We start from the raw sequence: 26,556 nt of genomic DNA, 5'->3' as shown, positions 1-26,556 counted from the left end.
TTTTTCTTTTCCAGAGAATGGCAGTGGCCTGCGTTGAAAACTCGTGATGTGGTCCTGATGCCTTTCATTCCCTCACCTCCATCACCCAGTAAATCGATGGTAGTTCTATGTCGAGTTTTTCCTTACGAGTTCCCCTCGCCATCTTTCTGCCATTGCTTTAATTTTAGACTTCATAATTTCTTGCCTGGATCACGTAACCTTTCTCTCTCCATCGCCCCCCCACCCTTGCCCTTGGAGTGATCTTCATAAAATGTGTGTCTGGTCTTGTTGCTCCCGAGCATAGAGGTCATTAAAGTGAATCTTAGGGATGAAATCCAGACTACTTGGGCAGGTACAAGGGGCCCTGGGAGTTATGCCCGGCTACTCCTTCCCAGGGGCTGTGGGCATCTTTGACCTGTGGTGGTTCTGCCTGGAAGGCTTTATTCACTCTGCTGTGCCTCTGCTGGTGCCTCCTTGAGGAACCCCTTGCTTTCACCCTCTGTTACAGCAGCCGTTGTACTGGGTATTGTTTAGGATGCTTGATGCAAGAAAAAGACGCAGTCTCAAAATGGCTCTGACGGCCGATAAAGTCATTAGTCCCCAAACCTGCATGCAGTCCAGAGGAAGGTAGATTTTAGGGTAGGTTCATTGGTGGTGCACAGTGACATTCTTGCCACTTTCTACTCTGCTGTCCACGTGTGGGCTTCATCCTGAGGCTGGTTCTGCTCTTGGTTGTACAGCAGTGGTGGGGACAGTTGCTATTTGCTTCCTAGCTTATGTTCTAGTGGCACAAAGATGAATTTCACCCATAAGAGGAAGGAGTGCTTTCCAAAAGCTCCCTGCAAAGCTCTCCTTGTTTGTTTGGTCTGAGCAGGGTCACTCACACCTTCTGGAATCAAAACTGGCAACAGGAATAGGATTATTCTAAGGCACCATGAAGTCCTCTCTGTGTTCAGCTTCCCATGATAATCCCCCTTCACTCGGGTCCCCACACCACCACCCCAACACCAAACTGCCATTGCTTAAAAAAACACACACAAAACTATTCTAAATACCCAGGCCTGGACTTGCACACACTTCTGGTTGCTGTTTGACTCAAAATTAACCCTGAGAAAAGGAAGTAATCTACAAGTGGTGTGAAGTCAAGCTCTGTGCTCAGAGGCCAGAGGCCCTGGGAGGCTCGAGTCCCTGGGGTTGGGATATGCCGTGCAGTGCCAAGCTGGCCCATGAAGGACCACAGGCAGTGCAGAAAGCACAAAGGGAAAAGGATTTGTCTTTCCCGCATCTGCTGGTTTATCAATTTAAGGCTAATTATTTCTTTTCATGAAAGACAAAATTTCTTGCTCTTATGGAGGCTTCACATCCCCGCCCCCTGGTTCTTGTTACTTTTACAAAGTAAAGTTTTGTAACATTTACAATGTAAGTCTGAAGCTGTAATCAAGTCTTCTGTGTTTTGTCTGTAGATTGGTTGAAGAAGTAGAAAACTAGGATCATGTCATAGTTACTTACTGTAGAAATTATTAGAGACATTAAATATTGCTACTTGAACAAAAGCAATACATTCTGAGTGTTTCTTATTTAATTTCTTTCTAGCTTCCTACTCATTCAGCTATTGCTTTTCAGGATCCCATGCTGGATGTATATGTGTATATAAAACATCTCTGAATTTTTAGTACGTACAGTTGCCTCATACAAAAGGATAAATGCAGTATTAGTTGTGCATCATAACAATAAAGTGAACCATTTAAACCCGCCACCCAAATTTGGAACCAGGGGATCCTATGCCATTGTGTCCTTCCTCACCATGCCATCTTGTTGCTAGACCCACGGAGGAAACCTGAAATTTGGATGATGCGGGCTCTGGGTGGGCGTGTCACCCCAGCCCTAGGACTCCTCACTTCTCAAGCCCCTGGTCCAGGCCTCTAGGCGGTTTTTCTGTACTGTAGTTACATAAGATGGAGCCATCAGAGGAAACCCAGTGAAGGCCATGTGGAATTTTTCTGTATTTTTTTTATATCTGCATGAAAATCCACAAATAACTAAAAATAAAAAGTTCAAGACATAAATCTCTGCTGTGGTGCATCTCTAGACTCTCAGCCTTGGCCTTACATTGCTATGTTATTAGAAGCTACATCAACCACTTGATTCATGGTATTGATAATGTTTCTCTTGACCTGAGAACATTTTCAGTTCTGTAACCTGTAGCCCAGTCTTCCCCTCGGCTCTCTCCCACTCTGGTGCGTTTTCCCCTCTTTGTCTTCCTTCCCATCTCTTCCTGTGTATGCCACTGAAGAGCTCTTTTTAGCAGTACTTTGGTTCAACTATCCTCATGTAGGTTTTGATCCAGAGGGCAGTTTGGAGCTGAGTTTAATGCAGCCTTGGGGAGAATTACTTGGTTAAACTGTCTTCACCTTCTCGCATTGCAGATATTGATTAGGGTCTCCTTGTTTTCTAGTTGACGGCTGTTCCCACGGCCTACCATCTCTCAATGGAGGACAGAGGCTCACCCGCCTTGGAAAAGGACTGGAAGTGTCTGTGTAGGAACCCATCCTTGTTGGCACCCTCCGAGGGCCCTGCTGTGCAGACCTCCCCCCAGCTCAGCAAGTCTGTGTCTTCGGCCCACAGACACCTGAGCAGAAAGAATGGGCTCTCGAAACTCTGCCAGAGCAGGATGGCACTCTCCGGTGACTACCAACTCCTTGTGGTCATGTGGGCATCTCGTCTCTGTTCTTGCAGAGACAGGTGTAGGTTTAGGTGGTCTGTGTGCTCTTGCCAACTATGCTGCACGTCCTTCCTGATGTGTCTGTTTATGAGATTCTTAGGCAGGAAACTCTCCCGTTTCAGGCAGTGGCTGGAATTCTCTACATTTCAGGGTCAAATTAAAGCAAAATATTATCTCTTACTTCAGAGTGTGGGGAACACTGTCCTGGCTGGGCTGCATTGCAGGTGAGACAAGAGATTTGCTAGTTAGTTCAGCCAGTACCTACTGACTGCACTGCAAGCTCAGGCTCTCCTAGACCCCGGGTAGAGCAGACCAGGTGGGGACAGCCAGCTTCACAGCTGTGGTGGGGGGGGGGGGTGCTAGAGCCCAGACACCTCTGGGCCCAGACACAGCAAGGAAGAAAGTGTTGCTCTGCCTTTGAGGGGCTTGTCATCTGCAGGGGAAGGGGGGCAGGGGTGCTGCTTCAGGAGACAGCAGGGAACACCCTAGAAGTTGGGTGGGCCTGGAACACAGGGATGTTAGGACAGTGGAGAGATGGCAGGGAGCCAGAGATGGGCTGCAAGGGAGAGAGTATGGGTCTGGTTTTGAGGAAAGAGCAGTTTGACAGAGGGGACCTGGGGGTCATGAGGCAACCACCCCTCGGGACTGGGCTTCAGCCAGGTGCGCTGGCCCAGGAATGGGTCATTTGGGAGCAGAGGCAGAGCTGGCACCACAGTGCCTGTCCCAATGTGCGAGGTAGTGGAGCTGACCTTGGGTTTCTGATCTGATGAGGCCACTAACTGAGAAGGTAGAGGCTCCTCAGTGAAGGACCCAGAGGGGATAGGAGGGTGACTCTTGTTTGGTTTTTGATCCCCTAGAAGGACTGACAATACTGAGATGGGGCAGCTGCTGGAGCCAGGAGGGGAACAGAGATTCTGAGGTTGAGCCTTGGCAGTGGTGAGAGGCTGGGAAGGGGAGGGCCAGGGTGCTGTACTGAGGGCAGGCACTGAAGGATGTGGGAACAGCTGGGGGGAGCCACTGGAGATGTTGCCAAGAGCAGACTTTCTGGAGGTGAGGAGTGACTGGTTCAGCAGAATGGAGGGAGGGGAGTGGAGACAGCAGGTAGTACTTGAATTAGTGAACTTCTGGGAATAGGGCAGCAGTGGGTTCTGGCTGGTGGGTAGGGACCTCAGAGTGTTATTTGCACAGAAATGCTGAGCTCTGAGGTACACAGCTCTGCTGGCTATGGAGCCCCTGGGGCTGGCTTAGGTGGACTGGGGACTATTAGCACATGAATCAACTCTACAGGTTAGTCCTTTTGCAGGGGTTGAGGGTGAGGGCTGTGGGCTTTGTGTGTTTCAGAAGCAAGCTCTTGGCAGCCAGGAACTCTAAAGCTTCCTTTTCTTTCCAGAAGACAGATGGACTTCCTATTGTCTCTCGTCATTGGCTGCCCAAAACATTTGCACAGGGAAAGTGCAGTGCCCAACCATGGCCGAGCAGGTGGACCCAGCCGGCTTCCTGGGCAGCACGTCCTGCTGCTCACTGCTGCGCGGCTTGTCCTCGGGATGCTCCACACCCCTGCTACCATCGCCTGCGGGCAACCCCAACAAGGCCATCTTCACGGTGGATGCCAAGACCTCAGAGGTATTTGTTGCACTTTGTGATGTAGCCATGGGTTTGGGGTCTGTGCCTTCAACCTGTGACCTCAATTAGAGGTATTTGTGCGTTTAAGTGCAATTAGAAAAATGTTTGGTTTTACTTCTATAGTAACAACTGAGATATGAATTCGGAGACCTAAATGCGACTCAGTCAAGCACATGACTCAGGGAGGGGATGAGGCCTGTTATTTACTTGTGCTTGCTGAAGTGTTGGCTGAACTGAAATAAGAACAATGTTCAATATTTGAGCTAAATATGTTGGCATGAATGCACATTTTTATACACAAAGAACTGAAACTGTTGGAAGTGTGGCGCATGTCCCATCACTGCCTCCTGGTCTTGATGACATGCCCATCTTGTCAGGGGACATTCTCCTTTCCACTCGGTCAGACACAGCGTCTCTGTGTGAGCCTGCCCATGGTACATGGTGGGGAGAGGATGGGTCTCCCTCCCCTGAGGGTGCCCAAGCCACCTTCTTCTCACTGCTCCGGGAGTTAGAGATGCTGCTGGTGATGCTGGTGCCTTCGCTCTGCCACACTCAGATCCTGGTTGCCAACGACAATGCTTGCCGGCTCCTGGGATACAGCAGCCACGATCTGATAGGCTTGAAGCTCACACAGTTCTTCCTGAAGCCAGACTGCGATGTGGTGGAAGCGCTCAGCGAGGAGCATGTGGAGGCTGGCGGCCACGCTGCTGTGGTGTTTGGCACAGTGGTGAGTCCGGGCTTATGGACTGGCTGCCAGCTGGAACGTGCAGCCTGGGGAGCAGCAGGGGGGCAGCGAGGACACCACAGGAACAGAAGCCACTGCTGCTGGCCTGGCGCTGCTCATTTGGGAGCAAGCCTGACAGCATCTGCAAACCTGCAGGCACCACCTCAGGTTCCCAAGAGAGAAACATGCTTTTACTGTTGGGTGTTGTTGGGGGTCTGGCTAGTGGGATGTGTCCAGCCCGGCTTTTGATGGGTTGAACTGCATGTTAGATGGTGAGCCCTGGGTCTCAGGCACTGGAAGATTAGAAGAGATCTAATACACCAGAAAAATTACCTGTCCTAGGGACTGACTGATGAGAAGAGAAAGATATTCAGCATGTATTGTGTCTGTTTCTTTAAGAAATTACAGATGCCACTGATAATAAAATCTACTCTTTGGTAGAACTTTCACTCAAAGATTGTGAAGTTCAGTGTCAGAAACCTTGTTTGTACTTTATTTACACAAAGTACAGGTAGGTGAGCAGAGCTTGAAAATACCATGTGCTTGGAATGGGGAGGGCCTGGCCTAGCGGGGAGGGGTAGGCTGCAGGTACAGCTTGTTCCTGTCCACAGGTGGACGTTGTGAGCAGAAGCAGGGAGCGGATCCCAGTGTCCGTGTGGATGAAGAGGATGAAGCAGGAGCCCCGCCTGTGCTGTGTGGTTGTGCTGGAGCCAGTGGAGAGGGTATCAGCCTGGGTCTCTTTCCAAAGTGATGTAAGTTTCACGAGTCTGACCTCGCATCTTCTCCCCAGTGCATCACACACACTGTTCCTAGTGCCTCTAGGCAGCAACAATGTGAGGGTTCTGGAGGTTGCCCCCATCTGCTGAGTCCCTTAGTAATTGTGTCCTTGGGCAAGGAACCTATCTTCCCATGCCTCAGTTTCCTCATCTGCCAAATCAGAATATAATTGTAACCACTCGTGGGATTGCTTTAACACTTTAATAAAATAGTATACGTATAGCCCTCAGGATGGTGGCTGCACAGCACGTGAGCTGTGGACGTGGTCATCGTACTAGCTGATGAGCTTCTGCAGTGTGCTGGGATTTGCAGATCCCTCCAGATTGAACAGTTTAGGTCCATGTGGCGGGAGGAGCCAGCTGACCTGTTGTTAGAAGTCCATTTGTTATGTACCTCTTGCAGGAGGAGTAGCTTGAAGGTGTCACTGAGGTTCAGTGAAGTTTGAAGCTGAAGTATAAGAAGCTGTTATTACAGCCAGTTGGTGTAGCTCAGTGGTTGAACATCAACCTATGAACCAGGAGGTCACGGTTTGATTCCTGGTCAGGGCATGTGTCTGGGTTGCGGGCGTGGTCCCCAATAGGGGGCATGCTGGAGACAGCTGATCAATGATTCTCTCTCATCATTGATGTTTCTTTCTCCCTCTCCCTTCCTCTATGAAATCAATAAAAATGTATTTTAAAAAAAAAAGAAAGCTGTTATTATAACACTGGCTTTTCCTCCAAGGGAACGATCACGTCGTGTGACAGTGTCTTTGCCCATCTGCACGGCTACGAGTGTGGGAACGAGGTGGCTGGGCAACGCATCACAGACCTGATCCCTTCCGTGCAGCTCCCTGCACCTGGCCAGCCTGTCCCACAGGTGGGGCTCTGACCGCCTTCCCTGCCTTCCCTGGGAGACTGAGGGAGGGAGGACGGTGCAGGGGGTGAAAGGGGTGCAGGGAGCTGGATGTTGAGGTGACCCCATGCCAGGTATGTGATAGATGATCTAAAGCAGCAGAGACTCAGAGCTCAGCGATGAGATGCCATCTCTTCAGTGGTGCATCTTTCTTTCAGAATCTCAAGATTCAAAGGTCTGTTGGAAGAGCCAAGGATGGTACCACCTTCCCTCTGAGCTTAAAGCTGAAACCTAAGCCCAATAGCAAGGAGGCAGAAGCTGGCCAGGCGGCCTCTGAGCAAGGTTACTCGGCGTCCATCTGGGTGTTCTCCACCATCAGCGGCCTTATCACCCTCCTGTCGGACGGGACCATCTATGGCATCAATCATAGCTTCGCACTGATGCTGTTTGGTTATGGGAGGACCGAGCTTCTGGGCAAGGTGGGCTCTCCCTGCATGGCTGGCCACTCCCCTGTGGGGAAGCTGGTCTGGGTCTGACAGTGACGGTGTGCGCTGGTCCCTAGTCCTGTGCTTCCACGTCTTCAGTCCGGCTGCTGGCTTCACTCGGCATACGGGCCGAAAGGGATTCCTTGCTCACTTTACCACTCCCCTGCTCGATTTTTCTAGACCCCACTGAGCATTCTAACCCTCTGGACCATCTCCAGAGCCACCCTAGCAGAGGGAGGGAGCTCTTGCCTCAGAGCTTCATCCTGATCGAGTCTGGTCTAAGAGACTGGACTAGGGTGTGTGTCACAGCTGTGGGCATTTGCTCTGAATCTTCAGGTCGGGGCTTGTCTGCTTCTCCCCTGACTGCCCTGGGAATTATCGGGGAAGCCTGCTGTTCAAAGGAAGGTGTTTCTGTGACCTTCTTCCTTTGTTGCGCTCTCTCTCAGTTCCTTGCACATGGGAGGTAGAAGTCCCCGCACACCAGGGGCCAAGCTCCAGGGGTGGTGACTACCCCTTTTTCTTACCCAAGACTGCTGAGTGGTCCTGTGCCAGTTATTGCAAACAAACCTCCTCAAACTTAGTGCCCAGGTGACAATCATGTGTTCTGGTTACAAGTCGGTCCTTTGAGCTGAGTTGTAAGTGGAACAGCCATTCTATTCCATGTGGTGTTGGCTAGGGGTGATGTCCTCCCCGGGCTCAGGGTTCAGGTGAAGTTAATGGAGACTTAGTTGGCATGATTTTTGGACAAGGGATTCTGCAGGAGTGTTGAGGACAGCAGGTCCCTTCAGGGAGTGTGTGTGTGGGTGAGAGCATGTTCTGGATTCATACGACCAAGGGCAGCCCGGGAGTTAGGGCCACATGCAGCTCAGATAAAGTGGCTGTCCTTGCAGTCCGGGGCCCAAGACCCTCACATTGGGGCCATGGCCGGTGCAGCACAGGCCCCTGCTGGATTCTGGGGGTCAATTTCCTACTGCCCGAGGCCCTTTGTCCTTTTATGCCAGGACATTGGAGTAGGAAGCTTGTAAACATGGGCTCCCAGGCCTGAGGAGTAAATTCAGAAAGTGTGTAGATACCTGAATAATTAACTTTGGAGTGTGTTAGTTTTCTCTTTTTCACAAGAAAAAGGCAAAAAGTCATGAATTCCATGTTGAGCATTAGAGGATTTCAGGCCTTTCAGGGAAATCTGACTCGGTCTCTCTCACCTGAAGGAATGATACCCCAGAGACTGGGCATCTTGTTTCCATTCTCCCTCTAGGAGGGATGGTGGGTGGTGCAACAGGTCTGGATTCTCACCTGTTCTGAGTGCTGCTGTTTGTTTTCTAGAACATCACTTTCCTGATCCCTGGTTTCTACCACTATATGGACCTTGTATATGAGGGCTCCTTACCACTGCCAGACCTGGTCAGCCGCCTGGACATGGGAAACCAGAGTGGGCCTGAGGAAACGACTGTGGACCCCCTGCAGGGCTGGAGCACAGCTGAGGGTGAGCCTGGGGCCTCCTCCCAAGGAGCCTGCCTGAACCTCCATTGGGGACAGGAGGGAGCTGGGGCTTGGGTGTGCCAGGTGGGATGGGGAGAGATCAGGGATTGTGTGTGTTGGATTCTGCGTTCCTCTGTTTCTGATGGGCCTTCAGTGTTTCCTGGGGACAGGACATGGTATGTCCTACTAATGTGTTAGCAGGGAGAGGACCAGAACTCCCCCACGTGCCTGTCATAAGTTCCCACAGGCCTGTATGTAGGATGCCGTAGCTAATTGACTATCTTTTATAAGTAAGTCTATGTAGCTTTATGTAGTTTGAGGTCTGATGTAGCATATCAAGTTAACCTGATGTAAAACAGTCACAGTAGGATTTCTTTATCTGTTAATCACTGTACTGTTTTTTTTTAATCCTCACCCAAGCAGTGAGGATATTTTTTCCATTGATTTCAGAGAGAGTGGAAGGGAGGAGGGAGGGGGAAAAGGAGAAAGAGGTGGGGCGGGGGGGAGAAAGAAAGAGAGAGAGAGAGAGAAAGATTGATGTGACGAAGACACATTGGTTGGTTGCCATCTACATGCGCCCCGACTGGAGGGCGGGATTGGATCTGCAACCCAGGTACGTGCCCTTGACCAGGAATCGAGCCCTCGATGCTCTGGTGCCCAGGCCAGTGCTCTAACCATTGAGAATGTTGGCCAGGGCAATCACTGTGCTTTTAATTTTTTTTTAATCCTCACCTGAGGACATGCTTATTGATTTTAGAGAGGGGAAGGGAGAAAGAGAGAAATGATAGATGTGAGAGAGACATTGATTTGGCTTCCCGTAGGTGCCCTGACTAGGGATCGAACCTGCAATCTAGGTATGTGCCCTGACCAGGAATTCAACCCACAAGCTTTCAGTGTACGGGATGATGCTCTAACCAACTGAACCACACTGACCAAGGCCCCTGTACCTTTATTTTAACTTTTTTTAAAAAATATATTTTTTTATTGATTTCAGAGAGTGAGGGAGAAGGGAGAGAGGGATAGAAACATCAATGATGAGAGAGAATCACTGATCATCTGCCTTCTGCACACCCCATACTGGGGATTGAGTGCACAATCCAGGCATGTGCCCTGACTGGGAATAGAACTGTGACCTCCTGGTTCTATAGGTCAATGCTCAACCACTGAGTCAGGCCGGCTGGGCTAATTTAACATTTAAAATTACTCCCACACCTGCCCCAAGTCACACTCTATGACTTTGTTAGTGTCCAGTGAGGACTAAGAGCTCACGGCTCCTGCCCTTAGTGAATCCTGTCCTGGAGTTCAGGGCTGTGGCAGCAGCTTTAGCTCTGGTTGAATGGGGAAGGAGTGGGGCACTCTGCAGCCTCCTGTGTACTCACTTTCCCTTGACAAGGAGCAAGGAGTTGCACCCCACACACTCTCTGGCAGCCTTCTCACTGCCCTCAGTGGGTGGGCTGGGTGCAGTTCTGGAAAGCTAGCAGGAGTCAGGTCACAGGGCTGTGTGGTCATCTTAGGGATGGTGTCTTTTATCCTGTGTCAGAGTGGAGCTTAGGAGGGCTGTGGGCTGATGAGGGACCTGCTCCAACTGCGGTGTTAGTGGGACCATGCTGGCCAAGTGCAGGGCCCAGGGCAATACAGCAGGGTGGCAGAGGATGCTGGCCTGGACTGGGTGCCTGTGAGGTGGCTAGAGGTGACCGGATCCGGGACAGGCTTTGAACGTGGGGCAGATGGAGTTTAGTAGATCAGGTTATCTCCTGTTCCCTCATTCCCTTGAGTCACTGGCAAATGAGGAGGTTTATCTCAGCAGGGTTGCTTGCAAATGGGAAACACTCTTTTCTGCTGTTGTTGCTAGATCCAGGGGTTAATGGCATGCTCGCTGGTGACCACATGCTGCCCCCAGACAGGACCCCAAAGCCTGCGGGAAGCCAAGAAGCTGTCACAGGGACTCAGACCCAAGTGGACACTGGAGCCCGGCTCCCGTCTCCCCTCTCATCTCTGCCCACTCTGGGGTAAGTCCTCTGCAAGGTGCAGGTCACTTGGTGCAGGTTACTTGAAACATTTAGGTAGGTTCCAGGGAATTGATATGAGCAGTTTTCTCATTTAAAAAATTATATGAATCTGTTCTCTTTGTGTGTGTTAAGTAACAAAGTATTTTATTTAAAGGAAGTACATATTAGGAAATTTGGAAAAATGAGAAATGTAGAAATAAAAAATGCCCTTTTCAGTTACCACATCCTATTGTGCATAGCATTTTGGTGTGTTTCAACCAGTTTTATCCTTAAAAATCTGATGCGTAGCACACAGTAATGCACCACACGAGGGTGTGCGTGTGCCTGGCCTTTCTGCTCTGCCTAGGACTCAGCGCCCTCACTGCCCTAGGGTCTGGATGCAGGTCACAGGGCTGTCTTTGAACTTGACCTATGCATTCCCTATGCCTGGTTTCTCTTGCTCATTGTTGTGGCTGGGAGATTTATCCACATAATTGTGTTTTCCAGTCTTACAGTTATTTTAAAAATATGTAATATGTGAATGAATGTGCACTTTTCGAAAGTACAGAAGAATAATGGCAAAAAGCAAATGTTCGGTGACTATCTCCCAATCGTTCCGAGAGGGAACCACTGTCAGCAGTTGTATTCTTCTAGACCAGCCTTGGGCAAACTATGGCCCGCGGGCCGGATCCGGCTGTTCTATCCGGTTCTCTTGCTCTCCCCTCCGCTCCTTTACTTTGAATTTATATTAGTTCACACAAACACTCCATCCATGCTTTTGTTCCAGCCCTCCGGTCCAGTTTAAGAACCCATTGTGGCCCTCGAGTCAAAAAGTTTGCCCACCCCTCTTCTAGACCGTTTCCCTGTGCACTTAAATATAATATACATGTGTGCTCATGAAAAGCTGCCCTGTTCCTTTAACAAAATAGATCACTGTGCATGTTGTGCTCCTTGTGCGCATGCACACATGCACACACTCATGTACATAAATAGGTTACAGTGTACATGTTGTCTTCCGTGTATACGTGCACACATGCACACACTTGTGTGTCTTGAAGATCTTTCTCTGTGGTGCTACCTCAGAACCAGCTTTCTGTGTAACACCAGAGTTCAGGTAGATGTTTTCTTGTTGACAAGTGTTCCAGCTGTTTCCTGTCCTTTGCTTAGGCTCCCTGGCTTCTTCCATAACTGGTGTCCACTCTTGGTATTTTGAGCAGTTAACCACTCTCTCCTGGCTCATCCACAGATGAGGAGGGAGGCTCTGCCCCAGCAGGCTGTGTGCTATGGGACATGGTCTGAGAGTGCTTGCTGCAGGCGTCTCAGATGGTAGCATGTTCCGCTCTGTCCTGAGCTCCTCAGGGCCCTGGACAGCTTGTTTTCTGGGATGTGATTATGCAATGAGGGAGTCCCACTAGATGAGTCCATCCTATGTTTCAGTCGGTTGGTGAGGAAGCAGAGTGGGACCTTTAGAGTGTAGACCAGATGCTGAGACCCTGAATGAGGCACTCAGAAGCTGGGGAAGGGCGGGTTGTCCCAGGTTCCCACGGCACCCACCACTGGAGGCCCTGCCATCCCCCTGTTCATCATAGCTTGTAGACTTGGTAGTGGGGGAGCAGGCAGGGTAGGGAGGAGGATAGGGTCCTCCCCATACTTCCTCACTTCTCCATGGCCAGAATTTATTGACAAGGTGACACCTGGCTGCTGGGGAGGTGCAGATGAAGGAGGGACAGTGCAGAGCTTGACCCTGGACCACATGGGAGAGGATGCTCACCCTGCTTGGTAAGGGCAATGAGACCCTCCTGCCTCAGCTGCTTTCCTGCAGATGGCCTGCAGCTCCTGAGACTGACATAGGGCTGGTCTCTTGGCATCAATGGATGGATGGAGTTGTAGGTGTAGCTGTAGCGAGAGGGACAGATACTTATTGCTTGGCCTCTGCAGATCCTTGTCCCATCTCTCAGGTCCCCGCAGCAACTCCCACTGCTCCTCCAAACTGCTCGCCATTCCCTCCTCCTGGAGTGGAACCCATCCTGGAGTGGGGTCCTTTGTCTCCTGTGCCTCTCCGTGAACCTCTGGTACATCTACCACATTACTGGCATGTCTGCCTAATGAGGCTGGGCATGGCCACCTCCAGTGGTCTTGGTGCCAGTGTCGCCTGGGGCTGACATCGGCCAGACCACCTGGAGGGGTCTTGACCCAGATCTCTGCACGGTTGTTCTATCTGTATGGTGGTAGCCTCTTCCTCAGGGGCTACCCTATGCTGAACATGCTCGTGGGGGGGCCAATCAAATCCCTTCTCCCTTTGCTCCCGCCTTCCGTGAGGCTGCTGTGTACTGCTGACAACCCTTCAGCACATGGTCCTGGTGCTCTGTGGCTTTGATTGATTAATCATTGCTAAACATGCATTTATCTGGAAAATGTGTGTTGGTGTTTTATTTTTTAACTTGATTACAAAATTTAATCTTTTTTTTCTGTCATAAGTTTATGTTGTTAAATGCTTTGTACTTTTCAGTAATAGAAGGGAAGTTCACATGATCTCTGTTTTTGATTCTTTTGTGGCTCCTAAGTAACTGTGCTATTTGTATTGTAATCCCCAGGGGGTGCAGCATCCCAGGAGGAAGCCCACCAGCCCAGGAACAGTCATTGCCTGAGGACCAGTGGAAGATTCCAGAAGGAAGCCCACCAGCCCAGGAACAGTCATTGCCTGAGCACCAGTGGAACATTCCAGAAGGAAGCCCACCAGCCCAGGAACAGTCATTGCCTGAGCACCAGCAGGACATTCCAGAAGGAAGCCCACCAGCCCATCGCCAGCTGTCATCACCTGAGGACCAGCAGGACACTGTCCTGGAGAAGCAGGAACCTACAGGAACAGAGAGCCTCAGCCAGGAGCTTTTGAGGGGAAGCAGGTCTGCCTCAGTGGCCATAAGACCCTTTGCTTCCTGTGAAGATTCTGAAGCTCTGAACCCAGCTGAGGACAGGAGCTGGGATGAAGTGTGTGGCCTGTCCCAGGAAGCACAGCTGGAGTGCATGGGTTTGAGCACTGCCAACCATCAGGCTGATGCTGCGGGACAGCTGGCAGGGGTGGGCCTTCCATTGCTGCACCCTGGATGTGGGGCTGAGTGGGGCACATCCCAGGAGAGCCCAGCTATGGCCGCCAGTCCCTCAGGGACAGCGCGACTCTCACTTTCCATACCTGCTTTGGAGGAGCAGTGGCTGGGAGTGCAGGACAACAGGGAGGAGCTTCAGACTTGCTTACTGAAGGAGCAGCTGTCCAAGTCGAGCTTTGGGAGACCTCAGGACATCTCCTCCATTGAGCTGGTCCCGGCGGAGCATACCCCCTTCACTGCCCCTGTGTCGCTGTGTGACCTGGGAGGCAGAGACCTGTACAGCGGCCGCTCCGGCAGCTCCTCAGCCTGCTATGCCCTAGCCACAGACCTCCCTGGCGTCTTGGACACAGTGGAGGCCCCAGAGGCTGACGGAAATTCCTTTTTATGGAACCTCAAGGAAGTGTTTTACAGCCGGTGGACAGAACGAACTTCTTCCAACTGTTCCTGTGCCTCGTCTGAGCTCGTGGGGACAGCCTCCCCTTCGCTGGCTGGCTCCGATGTGGATGTGAGCACTTTGCATGGGCACAGGGCGGAGGTTCTGGATGACAGGGAGCTGTTGTTGCTGACTGGCACTTATTTCAATCTTGGTGAAGGCCGGCAGTTCTGTGAGACCCATCTGGGCCTCAATCAGACAGAACTATCTGACACCTCAGAATGTGAAGATGTGAGTGGCAGAGAGAGCCCTGGCTGTGTCCTTCCCAGGTTGGGATCCAGCCCCATGCACATGTGCCCGTTAGAGGAGCCCAGGCCAAGCATCCAGGTCACCTCCACGCCTGTGAGAGGGGATAGCTCGGCGACGTCCAGGGCCACCAGCCTGCAGCGGGAGATCCAGGAGGGCACCTACTTGGGGAGCTGCTGCCACAGAGATGGCTCACTGCTGAGTATGTCCTGGGGGGTTGTTCCTAGAGCGCAACCGGGTGCAGGGCATCCTCATCCCAGGGTCTGATGGCTCTCCACCCTAGTAGTTTCGGCAGTAGTGATGCATTCAAGGACATGAAGTTACAACTTACATCTTGCACACCAGGATTATAGTATGCATTCCCAGGATGGGGAGCCCAGGTCCCACTGGGGCTGCAGAGCAGGGCGGGGTGACGTCCAGGGCCAGGCTGCTGTATCTCTGACTGGCATCGCTCTGGGAAGGTGTAGGGATCAGGCCCATTCACTTGCCTCTTCGAGGGTGATTGCTTTCCTTTCCTTTTTTTTTTGCTCCTCACCCAAGGATATTTAATTAATTAATAATAATTTATTTATTTTAGAGAGAGAGGAAGGGAGAGAGGGCCGGAGAGGGGGAGAGAGAGAAAGAGAAACATCATTGTGAGAGAGAAACATCACATTGCCTCCTGTACTCACCCCAAGTGGGAATCAAACCCACAATCTTTTGGTGTACAGGAAGATGTGCCAACCAAGCCACCTGGCCAAGGCTTACTTTCTTTTTAATTTTCCCAATTATTTAATAGGTCATAATATTTTAGCCAGTTGTTTAGGGTTTTGTGTTGTTGATTCCTAAGGCTTTCCCCCTAAACTTTAAAAACTTATTTAAGTAATACATAAGTTATTTTAAAAAATATTTGAAAAATATAAACAAAATAAAATCATATGTAAACACCCCTCCCCCCATAAAAACCTCTTTTTTGGGTATAGGACCTGGAGGCCGTGTGAAAGTGCATGTGTGCACAAGCTCAGAGCATGTGTAGTTCAATGTAACTCAGGGCCCACAGCCCGCACGTGTGTGTGCTTCCGCTGGGTCATTCACATTCCTCCACAGAGGCAGAGCCTCCCCATGTTGGTATGTTGAGGGCAGGTTTTCCAGGCTTTCCTGAGTTGGCAGGTGGTTGCAGGTATCCCTGAAGTGCTTCCCTTGGCTCTGGCTGCTGCGGATGTACCAAGCCGCTGGCTCCACACCAAGTGGAGGTGATTCTGCCGCTGTGCTCAGCCTGGTGCTCCCTGCCCCCCTGCTTCCCTGCCCCCCTGCCCTGGGTGTTCTGTATGGTTCTGTGCTGCCCAAGGTGTGTGCTTGTTTCATCATGATGTCTTGGTGAAGTCAGTGGAGGGCTGTGCGTTCTCGCCTTCCCCTCAGGTGTTCAGTTTGAGGTGAAGCGGGTAGAGCTCCAAGGCCCTACTCCCCTGTTCTGCTGCTGGCTGGTGAAAGACCTCCTGCACGGCCACCAGGCCTCGGCCACTCGTACCCAACTGCTGCTGGCCAGCCTGCCCAGCTCCACGCACTCTGCGTGTGAACATCCTGGACCCAGCCCAGGGGAGGTGGGTATGTGCAGCTTGCTCTGCCTTGCAGTTGCCTGTCTGCATGGAAGTGTCTTCCTATCAGCATCTTCTCTGTTTCTTCTGGGAAGGATGGGAGGAGGCTTTTTAACTCTGTCTTCTAATGTCCTGTGTACTAGTATTAATCAACATGTAGGGTTTCAAATCTGCATGTGCCCATGTGCAGGATGGGGCGTGAACATGCTTCAATGTGGGTGCTAGTATGGCTCTCAGGATGGGTTCCCAGGGGCATGGGAGGAATGGGCTACACAGGAGTTGGGTCCCACTGTCCCCACAGCTGCAAGGGATGGTGGGGTAATGCACCCATCTGCTGCCGCCTCCTTTCCGATGGTTGCATGTGGCCCCTCATACCTTCCTTCACCCACACAGATGCTCAGAAGCAGACCGTGGTTTGAGGAGCCCCCCAAGGCCGGAGAATTGGAGGGGCTGGCAGCTTGTGAGGGTGCATACTCTCACAAGTACAGTACGCTGAGCCCACTGGGCAGCGGGGCCTTTGGCTTCGTATGGACTGCTCTGGACAGGAATCAGAATAAGGAGGTACTTGGGCCCTTGGGGTAGGTGGGGCTGGTCCCATACTTCTAGTCCTCATGTCTGCATGCTGGGACTCAGTGGGTAGTAGTCCTCTGTGTGCAGCACGCGGCCGGCCCTGCTTGGGATCTGTATGCTGGGAGGAGGTCTCCTCAAAGCAAACACACTCAGCCCTGGCTGTCCCTCTGGCTGCTTCAGACACCATGAATGGCATCCATGCTCCTTCATGCACCAGGGCTACATCTTCTTGACTTCCAGGTTCAGACCTGCAGGGTTTCTTCCCTGGCTGGTGATCCTGGCCATTTCACATATTCTGCTGCTGGATGAGCCTCAGAGCCAGTCCTGTTGAGAGGTGACTGGTAGTTGCCAGTGTGTGTGTGATTTAGGGATGTGGTGACAGTGCTGCCTGTCCCTGCGAACAGTGCCTGGTGTCCCATGCCAGCCTGCCAAGTCCTGGGAGGGCCATGCTTGCTGGAATTATCAGAGCTGCATGCCTGGGCTGATGCTTGGTCAGAAGTCTGCAACTGTCTTCCTGCTTCTGACAACTGTTCATCGGGTCCCTAGATAAACGATATTTCTCTGTGGTTATGACAATTGTCTCTCCTTTTCTGTTTGTGTCTCCTCAACTTTTCTTTCCCTCCTGTAACTGGGCAGTACCTGCAGAGCCGGTGAAGTGACAGGTATGCCACAGGTCTCCTGCTGTTTCCCTGCCCTTCACAGACACCCCTTTTATTTCTTGATGGATACCTTTTGTTTGAGGAGATTTTATTTTATTTTCAGTTCATTAAATTGTTTTTTAGAGTGTTGAGTTTTATGAACTGTCTTTCAGCATTTGTTGAGATGACCACGTCTGTGTTTCCTTTACTTTACTATTACACTTTCAGGGTACTATCATTCATTGTACTCACACCACTTTTCATATATCGATCTTGTGTTCATCAACCTTGCTGATCATGACTAGTCTCAGAATCAATGTCGATGACGGTTTTTGACTATTTTCTAGTTCTCAGGCGTCTAGTTCCATTTTCTTGCCCAAACATCCAGTTCTCAGTTGAGAAATCAGGGTGAGACAGGGTGTTTTGGGGAGTGTCTGCTCCGAGGTCTCTGGGGCCTCCCTTTCCGGTGAGGCTGTGGCTCCTCAGCCCCTGGGCTTTGCGCTGTCCCATCCACTTACTGTACATGTCCTTGTGCCGCAAGGGCACATTATCATGTTCTTTCATGCCCCTGGGGCCAGGGGATTAACATGTGGGGGTCCTGCCTGCCGCTGTGGCCAGTGTGGGTACCAGGTCCCACGGGGCAGCTTCTCCCCTCTGCTTTCCTCATAGGTGGTGGTCAAGTTTATTAAGAAGGAGAAGGTTCTGGAGGATTGTTGGATCGAGGATCCCACACTTGGAAAAGTTACGTTGGAGATATCGATCCTGTCCAGGGTGGAGCACGTCAACATCATCAAGGTGGATAGTGGTTCTCTTTGAGAGACGCCCTGATGGGACTCATGGGAGCATCCTAAACATGTCTGAGGCATCTGGGCAGTGCTGGACCCGCGTTGTCTCTTCCCAGGTCCTGGACATATTCGAGAACCAGGGCTTCTTTCAGCTGGTGATGGAGAAGCACGGTTCTGGCCTGGACCTCTTTGCGTTCATCGACCACCACCCCAGCCTGGATGAGCCGTTGGCCAGTTACATCTTCCGACAGGTAACTCGGCCCAGAGCTGTGTAGGAAGCGTAGGCTGGGGCGCTTTGTCCTGGAGGCTGCACTCAGCCCTCTCTGAGTTGCGTCTAGCTTTCAGTTTTTGAGAAGATAATTTTGTGGTTTAAGTAGAAAAAGTGAGGTTGGGAAGGAAGGATGAGGCCAGATACCTGGAATGATTGGGGAGGTAGGGTTAATGATTAAAGTTTATTTACATACATAGATTATTCACACCAACCTCAAAGTGAGCCAACACAGCTGTCAGACTTAGCTCTTCGACCTGCAGGTTTGATCTAGGTTTTTGCCTACAACCAGGAAACCACTGAAGCAGCAGTCATTCTGGTGCCCACACCATGAGGCTGTTAGGGTTAAATGAGAGAGCACCTATCTCTAAGGCAAATGTGCAGCACGGCAGCCTGGAGGGGCATGTGGACAGGCGTGCAACAGGGAGTCCTGAGGGCGATGTGTTGCAGGATGTCCTGGATGTAGTGGGGATGTGAACAAGGCAGGTTTGCTCTTAGACTAACAGTCACTTGGAGGTTACTCAATTTCTAAAGACAACTTCCCTGAATTGACATTGCTTTCTCAAAGCTATAAACTCCCAGAAGTTACTGGATTTCTGATATTAAGTTTCTGAGGCACCTACTTATAGTTTCAGGCACTGTGGTTCTGTGCAAGGAATGTTACCTCTCTCCCACTTCCTGTGTTGGAAGATCATATACTCGTCCGCTTTACTTCATGGCGAAGATTTATTTCTGAAATCTTCGTGGTAAAAAGAGTGTCTGTTTGAGGTAACAGTAGTCACTTGTTAAAAGCTGCTGCCTAGCCCGGCTGGCGTGGCTCAGTGGTTGAGTGTCAACCTTTGAACCAGGAGGTCAGGGTTCGATTCCTGGTCAGGGCACATGCCTGGGTTGTAGGCTTGATCCCTGGTGTGGGGTGTGCAGGAGGCAGCCAATCAATGATTATCTCTCATCATTGATGTTTCTATCTCTCTCTCCATCTCCCTTCTTCTCTGAAATCAATAAAAAGATATTAAAAAGAAAAAGCTGCCACCTAACTTGTTAATTCTGGGGCTACTGATATAGGTGATTATAGTGTTCGAAGTTGTACAATTTTTGCAGCAAGTATCTGTAGCCCATTAGTAAATCTATATACATAATATAGTAAACTGAGTCATTTTATAGAACTATTATTATCATATGTAAATATGTATACATAATGCCTGTTATCGGTGTGCTGCCTGCTTGGTTGGGGGGTGGAGGGATGGTGAATGGGGCCTGTGACCAGCTCTCCTGGCAACTAGGACACTGGGGACCAGCAGTAGGTCTACTTTTTGTCCAGGGTCAGGTTCTCTTGCCCCTTTGTAGTTATAAGCTTGATGAAACTTTCCTTGTTCAGATGAAATGTGGTCTGTTTCCTGACTGGGCCCTGATATGTGTGTGTGAACATAAGTGTGTGTGTGTGTACATGCATGTTGTAAATACATGTTTCAGTATATAAATATGCATGTGTTTGCATACATGTATATATACCGGTAAACACATTTACTGATTGTTAACCTATCATTAGCCATTGCTTCTGGTTCAAAGATACTCATTTGTAAATATAGTATTGTGTCTGATGATCAAAGTGACTGACTACATCGTGAAATCACAATGCTGATGGTACAACTGGTGTCCAATTTATGAATGCAGCCAGAAAGTACCAATCTACTTCAGCTTACCGAACAGCTACCTTTGTTGGTGTCTGTCACCAAATGGGCAGTGTGGGCCATCCCAGGTCCAGGGGACAGTGGTGTAGTATAGTAACTTTATACTTTCAGAGTGCAGGCTAACACCTTGGGCTCATGGAAATTAGCCGATTCCAATGGAATTAACTCTGAGTCCATGTGGCTGAGAGTCCCACATGCGTTGTAGCTAGTGTGGCTGCTGCAGCTTTTTGAGAAACCACAGGGCCCTGAAATAATAGTTTGGGGATGTGGCTTCGTACTTAGCTCTGCTCCTAAACTGCTGTGTGAACTCTGCTGAACCCAACGGCCAGACTTGGGCTTTCTCTGGGGCCACTTCCCATTAGTGTCCACCCCACACTCATTCAAGTGCTGCCACATGTCTCTGTAGCTTCTGCTTGTGGTCTGTCTTTCCTCCCGAGATGATCGTGGTGTGGGTCGGTGTGTGAGTGGATGTCTGTTGGGAAGTTTTTTTCAGTAGCACAGAGAGAGGACGTAAGACTCACGCATTTGTGTGGGAGGAAAGTGGGCAGTGGAAGGTATAGTATCAGTGATGTAGGTGAGGACCCCTGTGGTCTGAGGCTCGGCCTGCTACCTGTGGCCACTATGCTGTCGTGTACTTAAAAATGTGAGAAGAAGGCAGATCTTTTGTTGTGTCCATGTCACAAATAATAACAATGGTGCAGTTTTTAAAGTCATGTGTTCTCGTTTGCTGTTTGTCGGGGAGACGTGTGCCAGCTGTAGTGAGCACACTGCCTAGAAGTGCTCTGCCTCCGTGTTGGTTGGGTTGTGTCTGTAGCATCCAGTGGTCTTTTCCTGTCACTGTTTCATCATGAGTTGGAGAACATTTTTATTTTTTTTCCTTCATTGTTTTCTGTTTTGCTTGTCAGTCCTTATTTTAAATGCAAGTTTTGAGTGAACTGCTTTGTACAAAGCCCTATGGCCTCTTGGTTTCAGCTGGTGTCGGCGGTGGGGTATCTCCGCTCAAAGAGCATCCTTCACCGGGACATCAAGGATGAGAACATCGTCATTGCTGAGGACTTCACCATTAAGCTCATAGACTTTGGCTCCGCTGCCTACTTGGAAAGGGGCAAACTGTTCTACACCTTCTGTGGGACAATCGAGTACTGTGCGCCTGAAGTTCTCATGGGGAATCCGTACGTATTACACCACTTGGCCTTGTCATCTGTGAATTTTAGGCAGGGAAAATGTGTGATGAGGGATAAAGGATGATATTTGGAAAGTGGGCAAATGGGCAAAGGAAGGAAGGTTGGCCAGGGAAGCTGGGCAATGAGAACAGGATTCTCACTTTTGTTTATGTGTGCAGTTTTATATAATTAAAAGTTAAAAAGATAAAGGAATCCCAAAAGATGGGACTCTCCAAATAAGCAAAGAGGAGTCTTGTTTGGGGTTATTTTGATGACAGAAATAATAACCTGTTCCCTTAAAATATGTTGGGCTGCCATTGATACAGCAGGGAATCAGTAACAGAGGCAGAGCTGAGGCAGCACTGTGCCAAGACAGCACCTTGGCTGGAGGTGCTGTTGTGTCTTGCTGGGAGAAGCAGGTCCTGGGGGTGCGGGCTGCACTGGTGTCTGTTCGGGAAGCCTAGGAGCTTTGGGGCAGCCTGACCAGGGCCTGCTCTTGGGGACTCAGGAGAGCAGAGAACAGTGATTATTGCTTAGGTGTTGCTGCGGCTTGAGTGCAAACAGTTCTCAGTATTGTCTGCTTCACACACATGAATTTCCATGTCATCCACATATACTAGTACTAGTAATAAAGTGGACTTATTTTCATCAGATCCAGGTAGCAGGTATTTTCCTGCAGCACCTACACATGTCAGAGGTCTAGGGAGACTGTCTGCAGATGCCTGTGACTAAAAGGACAGATGTCGGTGTTGTGTGGGCCTCCCTGCAGTGCTGTGCTACACTCTCAGAGCCCGCCTCTGGTCCTGTTCTCATGTGACAGGTGTGTGGAACATTCAGCCAGACCTGGTCAGAGCCAGATTAGAACCCAGGTGGCCTGAGTCTGGAGCATTTGCTTATGGGCACTGCTGTCTCTATGCCATGCCTTAGGCTCCGAGAAATCCCCTGGCATTGGTGTGAGATGTGACGGGCACTCTGTCACAGTGTCTCCTCAGGTCATGGTTCATTTCAGAGTCAGGCAGAGAGGACTGCAGGATGCTCATGTGGAGTCTGCTGCCCTCCTGATCCACACACCAGGCTGGCCCTGTGAGCAGAACAACCAGGCTTTTTGTCCACAGCAGAAGGGGGGTGGGGTGGGGTGGGGTGGATAAGTAAACCATCTCCCTGTCACCTCTGTGCACATCCAGAGCCACAGACAATGACATACTTAGGGGCAGGGATCATCCACGAAGAGCCTTTAAGATATAATTTGGTTACCCTGGCACCCCAGAGTGCCAGTGGCTGTTGTCCTGTGGTGCCCATCATGACATCAGTGTTGGAGGGGTCTTTGTGTCCACAGGACCATGAATGTGCTGGTGGGTGGCTTGTCTGCCCCACTCTTACCCCATGCCTCCCTCCCCAGGGAGCCATCCTCCCACTTTCTCCCGGTGGCCCCACCCAGTATCATTTCTGCTCCTTCCCCCCCAGCTGGGCTGTAGGTGTCCTCCGAGCTCTGTCCTCCATCCTGGGTGCTTCTCCCATCTCATGGGCCAAAAGACTTCTGAGCTCTGATTCTAGATCCTATCTTCAGGAGCTTTGCTTCCTCCCTCATCATTTTCATGTCTGTCCACTCAAAGGTTCAGCATCTATGACCCTGGGCCTTATCTGGCCCACCACTTGTTTTTATAAAGCTTCATTGGCACACAGCCACGTGGATTGGCTTATTTATGTCTGTAGCTGCTGCTGTGCTGCCATGGCAGAGAGAAGGGGTAGCGACAGAGGCTGTGTGGCCTGCAGCCCAAATCTACTCTCTGCCATCTCTGAAGGGAACACCACTCTGTTCTGGAACTGCCTGTTGTTTCCTATGGCCCTGCTGCCTTGCACTCTGCTGTGCCTTCTGTCCATCTCCACTGGGAAGTCACCCAAACCCCCAGGGGGATGCTGTCTCTGATTCCTTGTGCCATGTACATTGTCCCATCCACTGGTGGGCATTCTGTCTCCCGAATTAGTCTCTCAGCTGCCCGGCTTTGTGTCTTCTCCCTCTCCTGGCACAGAGTGGTACCTGACTGGAGCAGATGTGCCGGATATTGAGGATGTGGTCAGGAGCATGTTGAACCTCACTTGGCACCATCTTGGGTGACTGGGGACTTGGGGCTCACACTCCTTGACTGAGCTGTGTGCCATGAGTGCTGTCTTCTGTCAGTTACAAGGGTCCGGAGCTAGAGATGTGGTCCCTGGGAGTCACGCTGTACACGCTCATCTTTGAGGAGAACCCCTTCTGTGAGCTGGAGGAGACCCTGGAAGCTGCAATAAACCCCCCGTACTTGGTGTCGGAAGGTGAGCAGGGCTGCAGCCAGCATCCCTCCCTACCTTCTGTCTCCCAGAGCCTTTATCAGAGCTGATGGCCTCACCTTCTTTCCATTTCTCTCATACTTTGTTTTTTAATCATTATATATTTTTATTGATTTTAGAGAGGAAGGGAGACAGAAACATCAATAATGAGAGTTATCGATCAGCTGCCTCCCACATGTCCTCTTCTGTCGATTGAGCCTGCATCCCGGGCATGTGTCCTGACTGGGAATCAAACCGTGACCTCTTGGTTCATGGGTCAGTGTTCAACCACTGAGCCACACCGGCTGGGCCATTCCTCTGATACTTTGATTTGAACAGAAGGATGATTGGGATCTGACTTTAAAACATCACGATAATTATATTACTATGAACTTCCCCTTTGGATCACAGGGTCTGTCTTCTGAGAGTTAGACATTAATGCTTGTGGGTTTCGCCATGGCAGTGACCATCAGTGGGGAGGGGGGAAAATGGAGGGACTCAAGCCCCAGGAGCTCCCATGGAAGGAAGCCTGGGGGTGTCTGTCACACCTTGAGCGCCCCATGAGCTGGCAGTGTGAGCTTGATTTGCCTCGGAAGTGGGGACCAGCATGGGAAGCAGATGTGGACTTGGTAGCTGGAAAGGACTTCCTGAGTCTGCAGCTGGCCCACAGGATTCTGAAGTCCCTTCCAATCTTGACAGTTTGTGATTCCATAGTTGTCACTTATTGTTATGAGTATCAAGGTGACCAGTATCTTCATGCATGAAGTCTGTGCCTTGATTCTTTGCTTGGGTTAGAACCATGGTTGGCAAACTGCGGCTTGCGAGCCACATGCGGCTCTTTGGCCCCATGAGTGTGGCTCTTCCACAAAATACCACGGCCTGGGTGAGTCTATTTTGAAGAAGTGGCGTTAGAAGTTTAAGTTTAAAAAATTTGGCTCTCAAAAGAAATTTCAATCGTTTTACTGTTGATATTTGGCTCTGTTGACTAATGAGTTTGCCGACCACTGGGTTAGAAGCCTGTGTCTCAGTTGGCTCAGGTGGCCATGACACTCACACAGACAGGGGGCTCAAACAGAAACGGTTTACTTCTCAGTCTAGAGCAGGGGTGGGCAAACTTTTTGACTCGAGGGCCACAATGGGTTCTTAAACTGAACCGGAGGGCCGGAACAAAAGCATGGATGGAGTGTTTGTGTGAACTAATATAAATTCAAAGTAAAGGAGCGGAGGGGAGAGCAAGAGAACCGGATAGAACAGCCGGATCTGGCCCGCGGGCCGTAGTTTGCCCACGGCTGGTAGAGGCTGGGAGTCTGAGGTCCAGGCACTGGCCTTTTCAGCTCCTGGTGAGAGCCTCTTCCTGTCTTATAGACAGCAGCCTGTTCTGTGTCCTCACGTGGTAGAGAGAGGGACAGAGTGAGCTTTCTGGCCTCTCTTACAAGGGCACCAATATCATCATGGGGCCTCATCTAATCACCCTGGTCACCTCCCAAAGGCCCCACCCCCTCTTACCACCACCATGAGGGCAGGGCTTCAGCATGCGCATTCGAGGGGTCACAATCAGCCCCCAGTGACCCAGGAGAGGACTGTAGGGTGCTCTTGATCTCTGGATCCTAGTACTCCTGTTACACCCTGTGTCATTCTGGGCTCTGCACAGTCACAGCCCCTGAGAACAGACCATGATTAGGGATTTCTGCACAATGAGTGATGGAGGCAGGATCTCAAGCTCCCAGCTCTCATTTCAGTGTGACAGATGGCTCTTGTAGCCTTTCTCAAAGCACAACTGGAGGCCCCATGTGCTGAAAACCTGGAGTTGCTAGTTAAAAATGGGGGTTCAGGGCCACATGCTGCCCAGTTGGAGGTGCTCCTGGGGGCAGGTAGGACTGTGGTTTTGAGATGCCCTTCACTTAACCCCAGCCTGGACCACTGATGGTCTTCTGGCCCTATGCTTAGGGTGGGTTTTTATGTCCCCAGATCTCATGAACCTCATGTCTGGGCTGCTGCAGCCTGTTCCTGAGCAGCGCACCACCTTGGAGAAGCTGGTGACAGACCCTTGGGTTACCCAGCCCGTGAACCTTGCAGACTACACCTGGGAGGAAGTGTGTGGAATAAACAAGCCAGGTATGAGGTGTGACCTATGAACCAGATAGGGTGAGGAGGTTCCCCAGGCTGCCTTCTGGGTCTGGGGAGGTGGGGTAGCTCCCACTCCATGCTGTCCTGTCCTGGATTTACACCTGTGGAACAAATGGGGCTTGATTCTGTTTCAGAGGTCCCTGAATGCCACCAGGGTTCAGAGCTTGGCTGTGGTCCTTGTAGGGTGGGGGAGTGCCCGTGGACCCTGTGATGACATGGCACCTACAGAGGAGTTGAGCTGGTGCAGTAGGCAATAGTCTGAGTGGGCTGAAGGGGATGATAAGATCACAAATAGTGAGTGCAATACTCTAGAGGTGAGGCTCCTGGCAGCACAGCCAAACAAGAGCAGCCATATGGTCACTTCTCAGAGCAGGTGGGCCCAGCTGGTGTTGATGGCTCTGGTGTAGAAGCCCCACAGCGCCTCAGCAGTCCAGGAACTCTAGGGCTTCGCCAGTTGGGTTCTGAAGAGTCCTTCTGATGTCTTTCACTCCTATCCAGAGAGAAGCAAAGTGTTTGAGAATCATGTGTTGTTAGCATGTGATACAATGTCTTCTTTCTTCAGAAAGTAGAGTCCTGTCCACTATGAGTCTGGAGATGGAGAGCAGGAGCCCCAATGAAGTTACTCAGCATCCGGAGCTGGGGGCGCCCCCTAATGGTCCTCATCCATTCAGGAAAAGTAATTCTCAAGATTGAGCCCAATTCATCTAAAAACTCATGTGAATTTGATAAATGCTAGAACAAAAGCCAGTGGTGCTATATTATTTTAGGTTTATAAAATAGACACGGAGTTTGTTTTTTTCATGGCCTTGGAAAAACATTGTAAAGTTCAATAGTTTCATACTATGAAAGGATTTTGAATCTGTGAACTTCTGAAAAGCATAAAAGCATTTTCAAATTCTTACTTCTGTATATATTCATATGTTTTGTTTCCTCAGACTCAGTCTATGCTTATCTGATAGGTAGAATTTGTAGAACTGATGACCAGGGTATTTCATTAATTTATTTCTTTGAACATTTTCCAAATTAAAGCAATTTTGTTAGT

The 26,556-nt window shown here is 50.4% G+C and overlaps 1 protein-coding gene across 1 annotated transcript in view; it reads left to right on the top strand.

The window, feature by feature from the left end:
• The window catches only part of PASK (PAS domain containing serine/threonine kinase), a gene marked incomplete at its 5' end in the record, with an annotated part of 27,123 nt that extends 567 nt beyond the window's left edge, over window positions 1-26,556 (top strand). Inside the window, 18 exon segments of the mRNA XM_080668036.1 lie at window positions 2,435-2,448; window positions 2,450-2,663; window positions 4,092-4,324; window positions 4,881-5,051; window positions 5,660-5,800; window positions 6,549-6,683; window positions 6,878-7,138; window positions 8,468-8,627; window positions 10,476-10,632; window positions 13,206-14,596; window positions 15,793-15,974; window positions 16,362-16,529; window positions 17,846-17,971; window positions 18,078-18,212; window positions 20,890-21,089; window positions 23,260-23,393; window positions 25,356-25,502; window positions 26,077-26,556. Coding sequence (XP_080524162.1) covers window positions 2,435-2,448; window positions 2,450-2,663; window positions 4,092-4,324; window positions 4,881-5,051; window positions 5,660-5,800; window positions 6,549-6,683; window positions 6,878-7,138; window positions 8,468-8,627; window positions 10,476-10,632; window positions 13,206-14,596; window positions 15,793-15,974; window positions 16,362-16,529; window positions 17,846-17,971; window positions 18,078-18,212; window positions 20,890-21,089; window positions 23,260-23,393; window positions 25,356-25,502; window positions 26,077-26,207 — 4,100 coding nt within the window. The 3' untranslated portion in view covers window positions 26,208-26,556.

Source organism: Plecotus auritus (genome assembly GCF_963455305.1).
Source record: "Plecotus auritus genome assembly, chromosome: 5".
Classification (NCBI taxonomy): domain Eukaryota; kingdom Metazoa; phylum Chordata; class Mammalia; order Chiroptera; family Vespertilionidae; genus Plecotus; species Plecotus auritus.
Note: the sequence above shows the minus strand (reverse complement) of the source record. Positions and strands in the feature narration are given on the sequence as shown.